Source organism: Apteryx mantelli, chromosome Z, assembly GCF_036417845.1.
Source record: "Apteryx mantelli isolate bAptMan1 chromosome Z, bAptMan1.hap1, whole genome shotgun sequence".
NCBI classification, from domain to species: Eukaryota; Metazoa; Chordata; class Aves; order Apterygiformes; family Apterygidae; genus Apteryx; species Apteryx mantelli.
Window position 1 is genome coordinate 11,351,615 of NC_090020.1, and position 13,204 is coordinate 11,364,818.

Below are 13,204 nucleotides of genomic sequence, written 5' to 3' on the forward strand. Positions count from 1 at the left end.
CATAGTGCCCTTCCCTCCCTGCTGCCCAGTTTCAGAACCTTTTTAACAGAACATATAGCAAACTGGGGGGGAACTCCAATGTTTAAACTGTTCTGCCATCTCTAACAAATGCAATAGCACGTCTGTATCAGGAAGTCATGACCAATCTCAGCACATGTTGAATGGGGCTGCCACTTGGCTTCTTTACACACAATTTAGAAATGTGTGACACAGAGGGGGCTACAGACTTATTTTACTCTCCTTAGCAAGAAGACAGTCAGAAGGAGAGTGAAAAGCTGCTGAAGGAGTGGTGACCAATCACCACCTGAGACATGTAAACCAAATGTTGGAGAAAGTATGGTGTGTGGATCTCACGTGATACATCCTGGCCAGATACAAAGCTTTAATTCCTTAAAAGTTCTCTACTAGAAAAAGGCATAATCTATCCAGTAGAGGGAATCTGAAACTAAAGAAATACAGAAATCAGTTTTGGAGGGATTTTTTTTACATTATAGTAATTTTAACATTGGATAACTTGGGGATTATGAAACACACAAAAAAGGTACAAATATACTCTTATGTCTTAACAGCATGGAAGCGTTCTTATAAAGATACATGATCTGAAAACAAATACTGTAGCACACTACATAGTTTTAGCAATGACAATAATTGTCATCCTCTACAAAAAGATGTTTTTCCAGTATTCATTGTCAAAAAGGGTCTCATGGTGGTCCTTTGAATCTGGGAGTCTAATTAGACTATTTGGACTATTAGTTATCATAGCAAATTACAAAACTATGTTTTAGTTTCCAACCCCATTCGCTTCTAAACACAGTATTTGATTTTTTAGCTGTTTTCTCATTAATAGCAGGACCAAAGATGCTGAGCCAATTACCCCAAAATTAATTTATCTGCGATTAGGTAGTCAATATAAGTGTCTCAGAGGTAAATGCCTGACTGCTGGTTCTCCATAAAAGTGAACGTACCCAGAGAAGCATATGTGTCCTTCAAGTCTTCTTTGTCTATGAATCCATCCCTGTTATGATCAATTAATGTGAAAGCCTAGATGATAAATTGAATGAACACAAGAGATTAATTAGATTTTTGTTGATTGTAGCTTCTTAAAAGCTGTACATTAGTCTATGTTTAGTAAACATTCAAATTAAGAAAATACTAATTCCTCATTATTTCTCTTCTACTAGAATGGACATTTATGATTTAAGAGAAAGGTTGAGTGAAAATATATAAGCAGAGCCTTCAGAGAAAACTGGCTAAGCTTTCAATACCCTTATTTCTCTGTTTGCTGGAATATATTGGTTGCATTTGTCCTTTAATCCTATTGTCAATCAAAGTCCCTTTTTAATTATGTAAATACAAAGCAATCTTTTCTTGTTGTTAACAGAGTAATAATGTTCAAACCTAAATTGCCATTTGGTCACAGAACATACTCAGAAGTAGAAAATAGTTCCCTGAAATCCTGACACTGTTGCATTTTAACGTAATTACAAACTATTTCAGCATGACACAAGAACTTTAATTTGAATGCCTGATGCAATTATTTACTGCCGTTGCATACTTAGCACACCACTTTTTCATTGCACTGTGGTGAAGGGTGCACACAGTGCCATACTGTGTGCCCATACAATGCCTCTCCATTTCAGCACTCTGTATCAGTATACCAAGCGGTACATGGGTCAGAAAGGAGATTCTCAGATATTGGTTTGTAGCCAAGGTTTTGGCAGAGATGGAGAAAAACTACTCTTGAGGAAGAGCTACATGTCATACCGAAGTAGGTTAAAACTCACTGTGCAGCATAAGAGCTGGTGGTTTGGTAGCAACAAAGGCACAACGTCAAGACCAAAGTCTGAACCAAAAGAACAGCTCAGAGGACATCCCCCTTTTTCCAAGCAGAACTTAATAATCAGTGCATAAACATGCCTTCTGCAATGAGCTCAAGCAAAGCTCTGTTTCCAGCATGCACAACCCCATAACTTATATCCCCAGTGCTGTTTTTTACGATGCCTTACTTCTTTACAATCTTGAATCTGCATCTGCTCAAAGTCAAAGAACACGTTGGAGAAAGTTCTCTGAGCACATTTGTCATCACCTTCTTTCTTTTTAGTTTTTCTGCTAGACTGGAGAAGAGAGACAAGATTTTTAATGTAAATTCTGACTGAACTTTATCCCAGTTTGCCTCTTTCAGAAATTTACCTCCAACTAATAAATACCAAAGGTCAACAGTAAGTTTGATTAAACATTGTTTGTTTCTTGTTTCACCTTCATACTTTATAAAAACGCAACTCCTACACACTTGTTCTTCAGAGTTGCCTGAAAACCACTAGAAATATAAGGCATTCTCTTCTTCTGTCCCTCCTGATTCCCAACACCAGAAGAAAAATTTAGTGCCTTCCCAAAATACGTTCGCTGCTAAATGCCCTGGTGATCTCATGGTTGTGAAGAGTTAACTCACCATTTTCACTGAAGAGAGTGATGAGCTGGGCTGTCCTGATGAATCTGTCTTTATAAAGCATCCCTCACTGAGGGGGCAGGGGCATGCTTGCAGCTAGCCATGTTGTAGAGGAGGTGAAAAAATCCTTAAGAGAACTCCAAGCATACAAAACATGCCTCATATAGGGACAGACTTGCCAGACCCTCTACTTTCAGGAGATTAAACAACAGCTATTTATATTTGAAACCACCCACAGTCATTTGCTGCCTAGAGGACTGCAGCTAAGCTAAAACATTGATGGGTCAATATATTGGGATGTTACCATAAACAACACGCTGCATAGCAGCTGTACCTAGTAATTTGACAACAAATTTATCTGGGTTTCCAAAAATGTGCCTGCCCCCAGCTGTAGATACAGCAATGTAAAAGGATTTTAATTAACTTGGGGAAACCTTAATTTTCATTTACTTTTGCACTATTGCCTCTTATTTGCAGACACAGCCCAGTGTAATATTTGTTATATATGCTTTCAGATACAATCACACTGGATGTAATACTTCCAGTAATTACTTTTTTCTTTTTTTAAGGGTTTTTAATTATGGGTTTGGTTACCCCTTCCCAGTGAAGGTGACTTGTGACTTTACGTGAAGTTTTTGTCTCAGACCTCCCAGTAAAGCAGCAAAGTGCATTCAGAGGTCTCTGCAAAGCTCTCTTTGAAAGTCCTCCTGTCTCTGTATAGGTAACAACTACAAAAACAGGGATGATTTAGATCACAGTTCTGTACTTGGTAACACATATATACCTATATTCTTTACTGGATCTGCTTCATAGGCATATGGCTTCTGCACATGCACAAACATACAAGCTGCAAATTTTCTTAATGTGAAAATGTGATATGACGCATTAGCTATTACTTCTTATTAATTCTTACTCAATTACTTCTTAGTAATTTAAACAAACATTTTAAAGTTTAGAAGAACTTTTCTTCTATTGTTAGAAACAGTGAACAAACATTCCTCTTTTAATTTTCCACTGTGCAGCTCCCCATTGCAACCACTTCTCAATCTTCTCCTTTCCAGACTAAAGAGCCCTTAGTCTATTTTTTTTGTTTCTGTGAGAACAGTACCACCTCTTTAAACATCCTTGTTGACCTTTTCTGAACTTTTCTCAGTCCTGTTCTATTCTTTAAGAAATGGTATAAATAAATATACAAGATGCACCTTGAGGCAGAAGCAAAAAACAGTATTTCTGTTATATTTACTGTTACAACATACTGAAGATGAAACTACTAATTGACAGAACTCCAGCAGTGTTGTGATAGCAAAATTAATTATTTATTATTGTACAGTAACTTTGAGAACCTATTGCAAACAAGTTCTTATAAAGTTCCAGCTGAAAAAGACAATTGCAAAAAGCTTAAGCCCAGTGGAAAGAGTATACTCCACCACATAGGTGCAGTATGCATTAGAGTCTTTTGAAATAAAGGAGTTCATCTGTAGAGGCAAAATGTCATCGTGGATTTTGTTGTATCTTGCTAGCACAGCTACCTAAATATTTTGCTAAAGGTGACAGGATACATATTGTCTCAAGGAAGATTAAGAATAAGCAATCCAAAATGCATGTTAAAGAGAAGCTCTTAGCTTTTATCTTTTTGAAATAACTTACATTATGAAAGTCACTCAAGCCTTTCCTACAGCTATTCTAAGACTGTATGGCAAGGCAATATTTAAAAGGCTTTATTTAATTTTTTTTTTTTTACATGGATCAGCAGGAGCCATGGAATAGCTTAATCTAAATATAAATGCACTAGAGCTGAACTTGGGCCCAGGGAGAATATCACAATACAATGTAATTAGCAAATGTTGCTACCAGAGGCAGCTATTGGCAGAGAAAATGAGAAAGCACAGAGTTTCTTCCAGGGACACAGCTGATAGCTAAGGAAAGGCAAAGACCATGGCTTGCACTGTGATGTGGAATCCCAGGATACAAGAAATAAAATATATTTTCTCTAGCACAGCACCATTATTTTAATAGCTTTATCTGCATTCAAGCCTCAGCTCACAACACTGTGGCCATTGGGAACTTTGCCACGTGTTACACTGTAACACAATTGGACTATTATATGTAAATTACTCCTGAATTACCTAGTTCTGCAACCCCAGGAGCTCATATTCTTACAGATTCCATTTGCATTAATGAGATCCCCTAATAGCATGTGGTCTATGCTGACAGATTACAATGCAGGAATAAGTCCCACATGGAAAAGCGTTCTCAATTGAAACAGAATATCAATAGATGGATTAATAAAACATTTATTTTCCAGATTAGTAAAAACAGGTGACGAAATTCTATCTTGCTGTCCAAATTGAGAGAGCTGTTACAGGAATTTTATTTTTTCTAGGTATTTCTTAACAGGTAACCTAGACTTTCTTTCATACACAGTGAAAAAAAGTACAGAGAAGAAAAAAGAATAGCATCTACTTGTTACAATACTAGACTAGTAACGTACTAGCTCAGCCCTCCGCCCTCCCCACCCCCAGGGCTTTTCATCTGTTCAGCTGCCCATGTTGAGGGAGGGACGTGGTGCCTTTCCTTGTACAGGCAACGAGCGCACCGCTAAGCGTATCACTAAGCCGGTAGGCCAGAGTCCACCGCAGACACAGCGCCCCCTGGGCTACCGGCTGCCGCTTGTGCAAGCTGTTTGTTGCATAGGCTATTCTTTCCCCTTGCAAGAAAAGGCCTCCAAGAGAGTAATCTGAAAACCTGGAGGAAGCATCTTTTGCTCTCTTCCTGTGTGTCAGAGTTTGGGCAAAAAACGCTAACGAAGGGGAAGACGAAGGTACCAGAAAGCGCAAGATCAGCGCCCAAACCTGGTATGCACCGAAGCTGCTGCTGGGCTATTAGGATGCTGTATAAAGCCCCGGGAAGCCCGAGGGAAGCCTGAAGAGATGTTTTGCGTAGACGCGTGCGATCGTTACAGAAATACACAGGCAAACACTGCCGGGTCATTCCGGGAATCCGCACAGAGCCGCGCTCACACAGCGCCGAGACGTAATGACGGCCGAGCGCTTAACGGCCGCGCGCTCAACGGCCGCGCGGCCAACGGTCACGTGCTCGCGCGCCGCCCAACGGCCGCGGGTCGGGGGCGGCGGTGGGCGGGGCGCTCTCCCCTTTCCGCCGCGCCGCCGTCCTCTGCGCGTCACTTCCGGGTGCCGTCTCGCCGCCGCCGCCGCCGCCAGGATGATCCCGCCGGTGCAGGTGTCGCCGCTCATCAAGGTGAGCGCGACGGGGGCCGCGGGGGGCTGCTCTTCGGCGGAGCGCGGCCGCCTCTCCCTTTCGCGCGGCGCGGCGGTTGGGGCGGGCGGTTGGCGGCGGCGGTTGGGGCGGTTGGGGGTTGGGGCGCCGGGGCGCTGAGCGAAGGGCGCGCCCTTGTCTCTGCCTCCCCGCAGTTCACGCGGTACTCGGCCCTGCTGGTGGGGATGATCTACGGGAAGAAGCGATACGGTGAGTGCCGCCCCCCCGCCCCGGCGCCGGCGCCAGCCCGCAAGGGCACCTTGAGGCGGCCGGTGCGGGCTGCGCAGGCCGCGCCGCCGTCGCGGCCCCGCGAGGCGGAGGAGCCTCCTCCGCCCTTCGGGGATCGCGCCTTAAAGCGCCTGTGCTCGCGGCAGACTACCTGAAGCCCATCGCCGAGGAGGAGAGGCGAGTGGAGGCCGAGGAGAAGAAGAAGCGTGAGGAGCTAGAGCGGATCGCAAGAGAGCTTGCAGAAGGTAGTCCCGCCAAGCGCTGCCTGCCCCGGGCCGGTGTCGAAGCTGAGCCCCCGCCTTCGTGCCGCGGGGACTCGAGCTTAGGGCCGGTGGGCGGCAGAGCCTGAGGGTCCATGGGCCGGTGGTTGTGCTTATGTGAAACGTGAATAGTGCTGTAGTCCGACAAACTTAGTCTGCCCGTGGGCTTCAGTTTATTATATAACAATTAGTGCTGTCACTGGAAAATCTTTTTGAGTTCAGCAAGGCTTTTCTGTGTGTGATGCTACCAGGTAAATAATAACTAGGCCTAGTATTTCAAGCAAAACACCTTCCTTGGTTTTTTGGGTTTCTTTAAAGCATTTTAAAGTAGCAATTTAAACATGAGCAACTTGTGTGCCCTAAAGCATCTTGAAGATGCTTTACATAAAAAGAAGTAACTCCAAATAACTAGGAGAACGTTTTTCTTTGTGTGTTAAAGTAAAAAGAAAAAAATCTAGGTGAGTGTTTTGTTTTCTTTTCTTTAAGCAAGGAATTAACATAGGATGCATATCCTGAAAGCTAGATGCCAGTCTCAAAAATCTAATTTAACCTGTTCTGTGGACATTTTTGTGTTTGCAGTGCACACGCTTGTTAACTTTGTTAGTCTTTAGCACCATTGGATCTGCAGGTTTGAGGTTTAAGTTGTACTAGAGCTGCTGCAGTGGCTGAGATTCCTGATTCTCTTTCAATGTCTGGAGCAGTTGTTTTTACAAGTAATTCTGCTGCTCAGCCTTTTCATATGTTTTGCCTTTGAAGTAAAGTGTGAATAGTACCTGTGCACATACACAAGCTGTACAGGTTTACTGGTAGTAGGGAAGTGAGGGTGTAATTGTATATTTGAAGAGACTAATGTATTGTGTAGCCTTAAAGAAAAGTGTTAGTGAACAGAGACTTTCTGTGAAAATTCTTCAAAATATCAGCATGAATAGGAGAGGAGTTAAAAACACTTGTAACCTAATAGAATATGCTTATCTACTCTTCCCTGAATGAAGAATCTAAATTTCCTTTGAGAAAAACTATAAAAAGCAGCTGGCTATTTTGGGAGGAAAAACTGGAATTGTGTATTAATTGTACTCTTCTGTTCCTTAATAGTTGAATACAGTAAACTTAAGTCTGTTTCCTCCATGCAGTGCAGAAATATTATGGTCAGAAAGAGAAATGTTGGACAAAAACGGTTCTGACTGCAGTTTTAAAATGCTACCACTAGCATAATGCTAGAGGTCACCTTCATCTTTTGTATCTCTCTTGTGAAGAGAATATGCTGAAGGTGGTCTATTGAGATTAGTACTGCTTCTCCTTTTCATTCCGTTTCCACATACAGTGTCCTTGCTGCAATAAACTTCCCCTCATCCTTAAGATATTTGAGGCCCCTGTCCTTTTCTCATCCTCTCATGGAGCGGTGTGCTCTCTAGGTTGAGTTACCTGGGTTCTTTAAATGGATTTTCACTTAGGAAAAGCTTGAAGGAAACTGATTGATGATTAGTAAGCATAGTGACCTTGGTCTAGCTACACATTTAATGTCTCTGTTTCCTAAAGAAATAACTATTTGAAGTGTTCTAAAGACTAATAATGTTGACTGAAAACCTGTAAAATTAAATATAAATGAACAATACATGTATAACATCAAATACGCTAGTTGGTAAATTGTATTGCTTACTGGAGATAAAAGTACTTATCCCAGCTTACTTAGATCCCAAGCTCTAAGATCTCAAATGTATGGCTTCCCTTGATCTCAGAGTGCATGAATGGGATTTTTAGATCTTTCTTTTAACACAGAGTCTGTACTGCAAATTCCTACTTCATTTAATAGTAGAATTCTGTCATCACTTTCTTAGTATGTTTAATCTACTTAAGTGTCATGTAGATTACCTATCTGCCTTCTGAGTGGTTTTGTTACAGTTCTCCAGTAAGTAAAGCAACTGTTTAAACTTCATTCAGCGTTACAGTGCAGTTGTTGGAGGCTATTGTTTAAAGATGGGCAACTGGAAGTATCTGAAATGTTAGCGATTTTTGGCTTATTTGATTTGCCAGTTCAGAAAGCTGTTACTTGCTAATGAGTAAGCCCACAAAATTCTTTTACCCTTAGCAGTGAAATCAACTGCTGTTGAGTTAGCAGAATTAGGAATTATAAAAATGAGCCAAAAAGAATTGGTAGACTTAGAGGTGGCCTCTGAGATCCACCTAATGTCTTGCTGTGCTTTAGTAAGAATATGCATAGGAATGGCCAGTACTCCTAAACATGTTTGTTTTTTCTTTCCTTCTAGCAAGTGAAGATTCCATATTGAAATGAACAAAAGACTGGATCATACCTTCATTCATGGAAGTATCTGGCTAGGCTCTGAACAGTTTAACTCTGCATGTTATTCTATCAATAAAGTACTTATAACACTCTGGCTGTTTTTGTTGGGATTTTTTTGAGTGAATTATACAGAACAGCAACAAAAATACTTACAGAATGTGAAAGGAAGCTTTTGTCACAAGCTGACTATAGCTAATGACGATGACATTCTGTGTCCTCTTCCTCCAGGTATAAAGCCAGTCACTGCATCTATTACTTGTAGGGAGTGTTTGTGATCAGGAAGCGCGCAAAATTCTCTGTATAGGGGAGAAGCAGGCATTACACTGACTTTATGTACCTTTGTATGAGCTAGCTTGATTAGGAATGTACTGTCATCTATTTGACTTTATTATCGCATTGGATAATTGATTGATAATTGTATGATCCTTGCATTTGACAGTGCAGTCAAATTTGATTTATAATTTGTCAAGTCATTCTAGACCTTGAGGAATTAGTGATAACTCACTAATATGTTATTTCTAAACATTTCTCTTATGAAATTTCACAGTTGGTTAGCAGGTCAAATGTTGTTCCCTAAAATTAAGAACATCGTCTAATTGTCTCTCTTTTTTATTAGAAGTCACTGGCTACTCAGGTGGTTGAAGCTGAAAAACTAGTGGCCTTCAGTGTGAGATTGTCTGCTCCTAGCATGTAAATTGCTGAGGCAGGAGCTCAGCTGTGGAGACCTCAGAGGTCCTGGAAGGATGTAAGGAGTTCATCTCTGCTGGTTTTGTGTTGTTGAGTGACTATGGGGTTGTGCTTTTTCTCATCTGAATTGTAAATGGTAATAGATCTATCTTAAAGATGAAGAGAGCCTGCTTTCTTGTGTAGACAAGGTTCCTTTTTTTTGTTGTGGATTAGACAGCTGAAGTACTGACTCCAGATCTCCACCTTTTTAAAGTGATAGTCTGAAGTGAAACATTGTCATATGTTTTAGTAAACTATAACTTTTCTCAGTAAATGTAGTCCCTCTAGGATATGGTTTGGAATAAATAAATTCTTAACCATCAGTGAATGTTCTCAGCTAATAAAAGAAAGCAGCACTATGGAATATAGTGAAATGAAGTATAACAATCAGATTTGAATTAAAAGTGTAAACTCAGTCTAATGACAGCAGAGAAATTGGGGTAAGATGGCATATTTTCAGGAGGAAATGGGAATAGAAAAATCAGCTGTATCTCATCCTGAGTAGTTTTTTAATTACTTCTTGGTTTGAATTTATATGTCACAGTATTGAAAGGATTAGGTGATCATAATTAAAGTAGAGATCTAGGCTGGCAATTCATTTAGAATACATTATTTTCTGTAAAATCAAGGGAATACTTCACATCTTGATCTCTCTGTATAATTTAGGATATGTTGCATAGCTAAAGCCTTCCAAAAGACTCTATTTCCAGGAGCTGGAGACTAGATCTGAATTACTGGAAAACTTTATTTTTGTAAAGCACCATGCTTAACCCATGTCTATCGTACTAAGTCATAGGCTGTCAGTTGTGATTATGTGGAAACAGTGCTGTTGAAAAACCACCAAAACATACACTTGGGACTTCAGCTCTGACTCAGTAGAAATGTCTGTAATTATAGCGGGCTCCTTACTCAAAATTGAAGTACGCTATTGCCTTTCTGGTGAGGGTTGGTCACAGTGGTAGCTACTGCTGCTGTGTTTGGGTTGCTGGATTTGAACCCTGTTTCTAGGATAGCAGTGACCAGCTGCTTTCCAGAGTGCTAAATAAGCCCTGCTTCATCTGCTGTTAGTCTGATGGGATCTCAGCCTTCACCACCCCACAACTTGTTAAAGTGGAAATGCGGAGCATGCCACAAAAAGGAGAGTTTCATTTCTCCCCTCCTTTTTCTTCCACTGCTTTGTTTATGCCGCCTCTGTGGTTCCCTCCCTTTTGAGGGCAGCTTGGTAGCTCCCAGCAGCATTCAGCTTGTCCCTCTTGGTGAGTGAATATAGTGCATTTAATACAGCGGGATTCCCACCTGTGCAGTGGGATAAGGGATCTCTGTGCATAGAGAACTTGTAATGCAAAGGCAACAGTACTGGGTTTCCTGCAGTGCAAGCTGTCTGGAGTCTTGCTGAATACCCCAGCTCTAGGACTACAAATGACCCAGTATGAACTCTTCTTGAACCCCCTCCTGTTGCATTTTGGATCTGGTGCCATCCTTAACTTCCTGCTTCCTTCTGGGAACTGTGCTGCCTTCTTGGGCCCGTGTTTTTTTTCTTGCAACCCAGCATCTGGGTTACTAACTGGGTGGGTTCTTTGTTTCAGCCAGGGACATCCGTTGGATCTGTAGAGGTGAGGGTGCAGGGATTCCCCATAGCAGATGAGGCAGAAAAGGCCACGATTTCAATACAGCCCTCAAAACCCAGGGTCTGCAGGGCCAGGCAAGCAAACTGTGCAGTGCCCCTTGTATTGGGACAGATTCTCCCCTGCGCGTGGAGGAGGTGCCGTAAGCTTCGCTCCAGCCATCCCACAGGGACTGAATCACCCCATTGCCTCCGGGCAATACATAGAAGCAACCATTGTGTTCAAGCCAAAAAAGCCAACACCAAGCAGCTATAGGGAGGTTATTTTTCTGTTTTCATCAAGTTTAAGATACCTGTGAACATCATTGTAATATGTTCCACTGCACCTGGGAATATAAACATGCTTAAGGACTGAAATGGATGAATAAAAGTTTTTATTCTTTTAAGAAGAGGCTAAGGAGTGATCTGATTGTTGTCTTCAACTAAGGGAGGTTCTGGGAAAGACAGCTTCGTGCTCTTCTTAGAGGTGGACAGCAAAAGGATTGGACAAAACAAGGTTGCAACATGGCCAGATTAATTTTGTCAGTGCGGGTGATCAGACTTCTAACAAGAGTCCAAAAATTTTTTTTTTTCTTTGATTCTGTGGCTGTCTTAGTTACCCCATTTCACACACACATCCTGTGAACAGGATTCATACAGGTGCTTGCATCCCAAGTTTTATTTTTTCCAATGACAAACCACCTGGAAGAGAGAGGCAAGTCTATGGCAGGTACAAATTATCCAGCCGACTGTGTGCTCAAACGGCTTTGGGAGCAGTCATCCACCTTGCCAAAGCTGCAAGGAGAATAAGCTCAGCTTTGCGCCTGTGGCAGGCTAGGAGCACTTACGAGTCAGGTAGTGAGGATGAATGGCAGTTTCCTGGGCTGTCCATAATTTGGCTGCTTGCGGTTGAGACAGTTCAACATCCAGTCTTTCGCCACCACAATTCTTTCAAGTCTGCAAGAAAAAGCTGGTGGAATTGCTTCTAAAGGCAAAGGGAACGAGGACAAAGGGAATGTGAAGACAGTCTGCAAATACAGCTAAAGACTGCTGCGACAAGAATGGGCATAATTTTTTTTCCAGCCCATGAGGCACAGGAGAAAAAACAGGGTAGGACATCAAAAATGATCATTTAATAAGTATTTGCTATCAGGCCAATTGTTTGCCACAGGAATACAAACCAGCCCAAATCTTTGAACTTAATGAGAGCTGTGTTTGGCAAAGGATTTGGGGATAATGAGAGCAAAAGATGAGAGCTCTCTTGTTTGAGCCTGAGGCTACAGTGACCTCCAGCAGCAGGTAGCAGCAACTGAAGCTTGTTGGAAGGCAGGAAAGCAGGAAAGACGGAGAGCATCTGATCCCAGGAGGCACAGCACAAACATGAGGTGCCGCAGACTGAATGAAGTAGTAGGAAGAAGGCAGATAGCTCTGCAGAAAGTAACTTTTTCTTGACAAGAGGTAGAAACTGAGGCAGAAAGTCAGCGTGAAACTAGCTGTCTCACCTAAAATGGACAGGTGGGGAAGAAAGTAATAAGAAAATGTCTCTTCTCAAAGGGTGTGAGAGAGGGAAGATACTCCTCATTCGCTCTGTGGTCTGGAGAAGGCAGCAACTACCTTCTGCTGGAATAAAGTTAACCTGCCTAATTGTTCTGCTGCTGCTCTCTGGGAGAGAGTTTCTCACCACCCAGTTTTTTCTAATCTAATCTTTCCCATATCCCACTTTAAGGGATTGAGGAAGGAGTAGAGGAAGGGATGTGATGAAAATTTTTTTTTCTCCTGCAAGGTTTCCTGGCAGATGGTGTGAGCCACGTTCAGTCCAGAAAGCAAAAAAATCTTACTTGTTTTCAATGGACTCTCTGACTCTTCTGGAGCTTTTCTTACGCAGGAGTTACAGCTGCCAGACAAAAAAGGTCAAGCCGCTTTACCAGTCACTAAGACACATGACCCCCCTGCTTGAGGTGTGGAGCTGAGATCCATACCCCACCCGCCAGCATTCAGTAACATTTCCCCTCTGGAAAAGCTGAGTGGAAGTTGAATCATTCCTACCCCGCATCTCTGAAAGGAGAACAGCATTTCCCAGCATTAGGTAAAGTCATATCTAGACCAACTGGGAAAAGCCAGCGAGGGCCTCCTCCAGATCCATGTGGAGTGGCTAAGATGACCGCAGTCCCCACCTGCCAGCAGTTTCTCTCTCTCTGGGGGAAGCTCCCACCTCCACAGCTCTGCCAGCAGAAGAGACCTTCTGCACGCTCCCGCATTGTAATCAGCGCCAAGTCAGGCATGTTCACTTGCAACCCACCAGCGACAGCACATTATACTCAAGCACAGGGGACAGCTGAAGGGCACCCACATGCTCTTTTTCATTA

General features: G+C 42.3%; 1 protein-coding gene across 1 annotated transcript; it reads right to left on the bottom strand.

The window, feature by feature from the left end:
- Nucleotides 1-335: 335 nt before the first annotated feature.
- MYL5 (myosin light chain 5) lies at nt 336-2,485 on the bottom strand. Its single transcript, XM_067315736.1, has 4 exons — nt 2,450-2,485; nt 2,007-2,114; nt 966-1,041; nt 336-445 (listed from the first exon to the last, which is right to left on the bottom strand). The coding sequence occupies exons 1-4, from the start codon at nt 2,450-2,452 to the stop codon at nt 405-407; spliced, it is 228 nt and encodes a 75-aa protein (XP_067171837.1). The 5' UTR covers nt 2,453-2,485; the 3' UTR covers nt 336-404.
- Nucleotides 2,486-13,204: the final 10,719 nt, after the last annotated feature.

Coding starts and splice junctions, on each gene's coding strand:
- MYL5 (XM_067315736.1), bottom strand. Junction 1,042..2,006: donor AGATTCAAGATTGTAAAGAA/GTAAGGCATCGT, acceptor TTTATCATCTAG/GCTTTCACATTAATTGATCA. Junction 446..965: donor GGACACATATGCTTCTCTGG/GTACGTTCACTT, acceptor GTATTTCTTTAG/TTTCAGATTCCCTCTACTGG.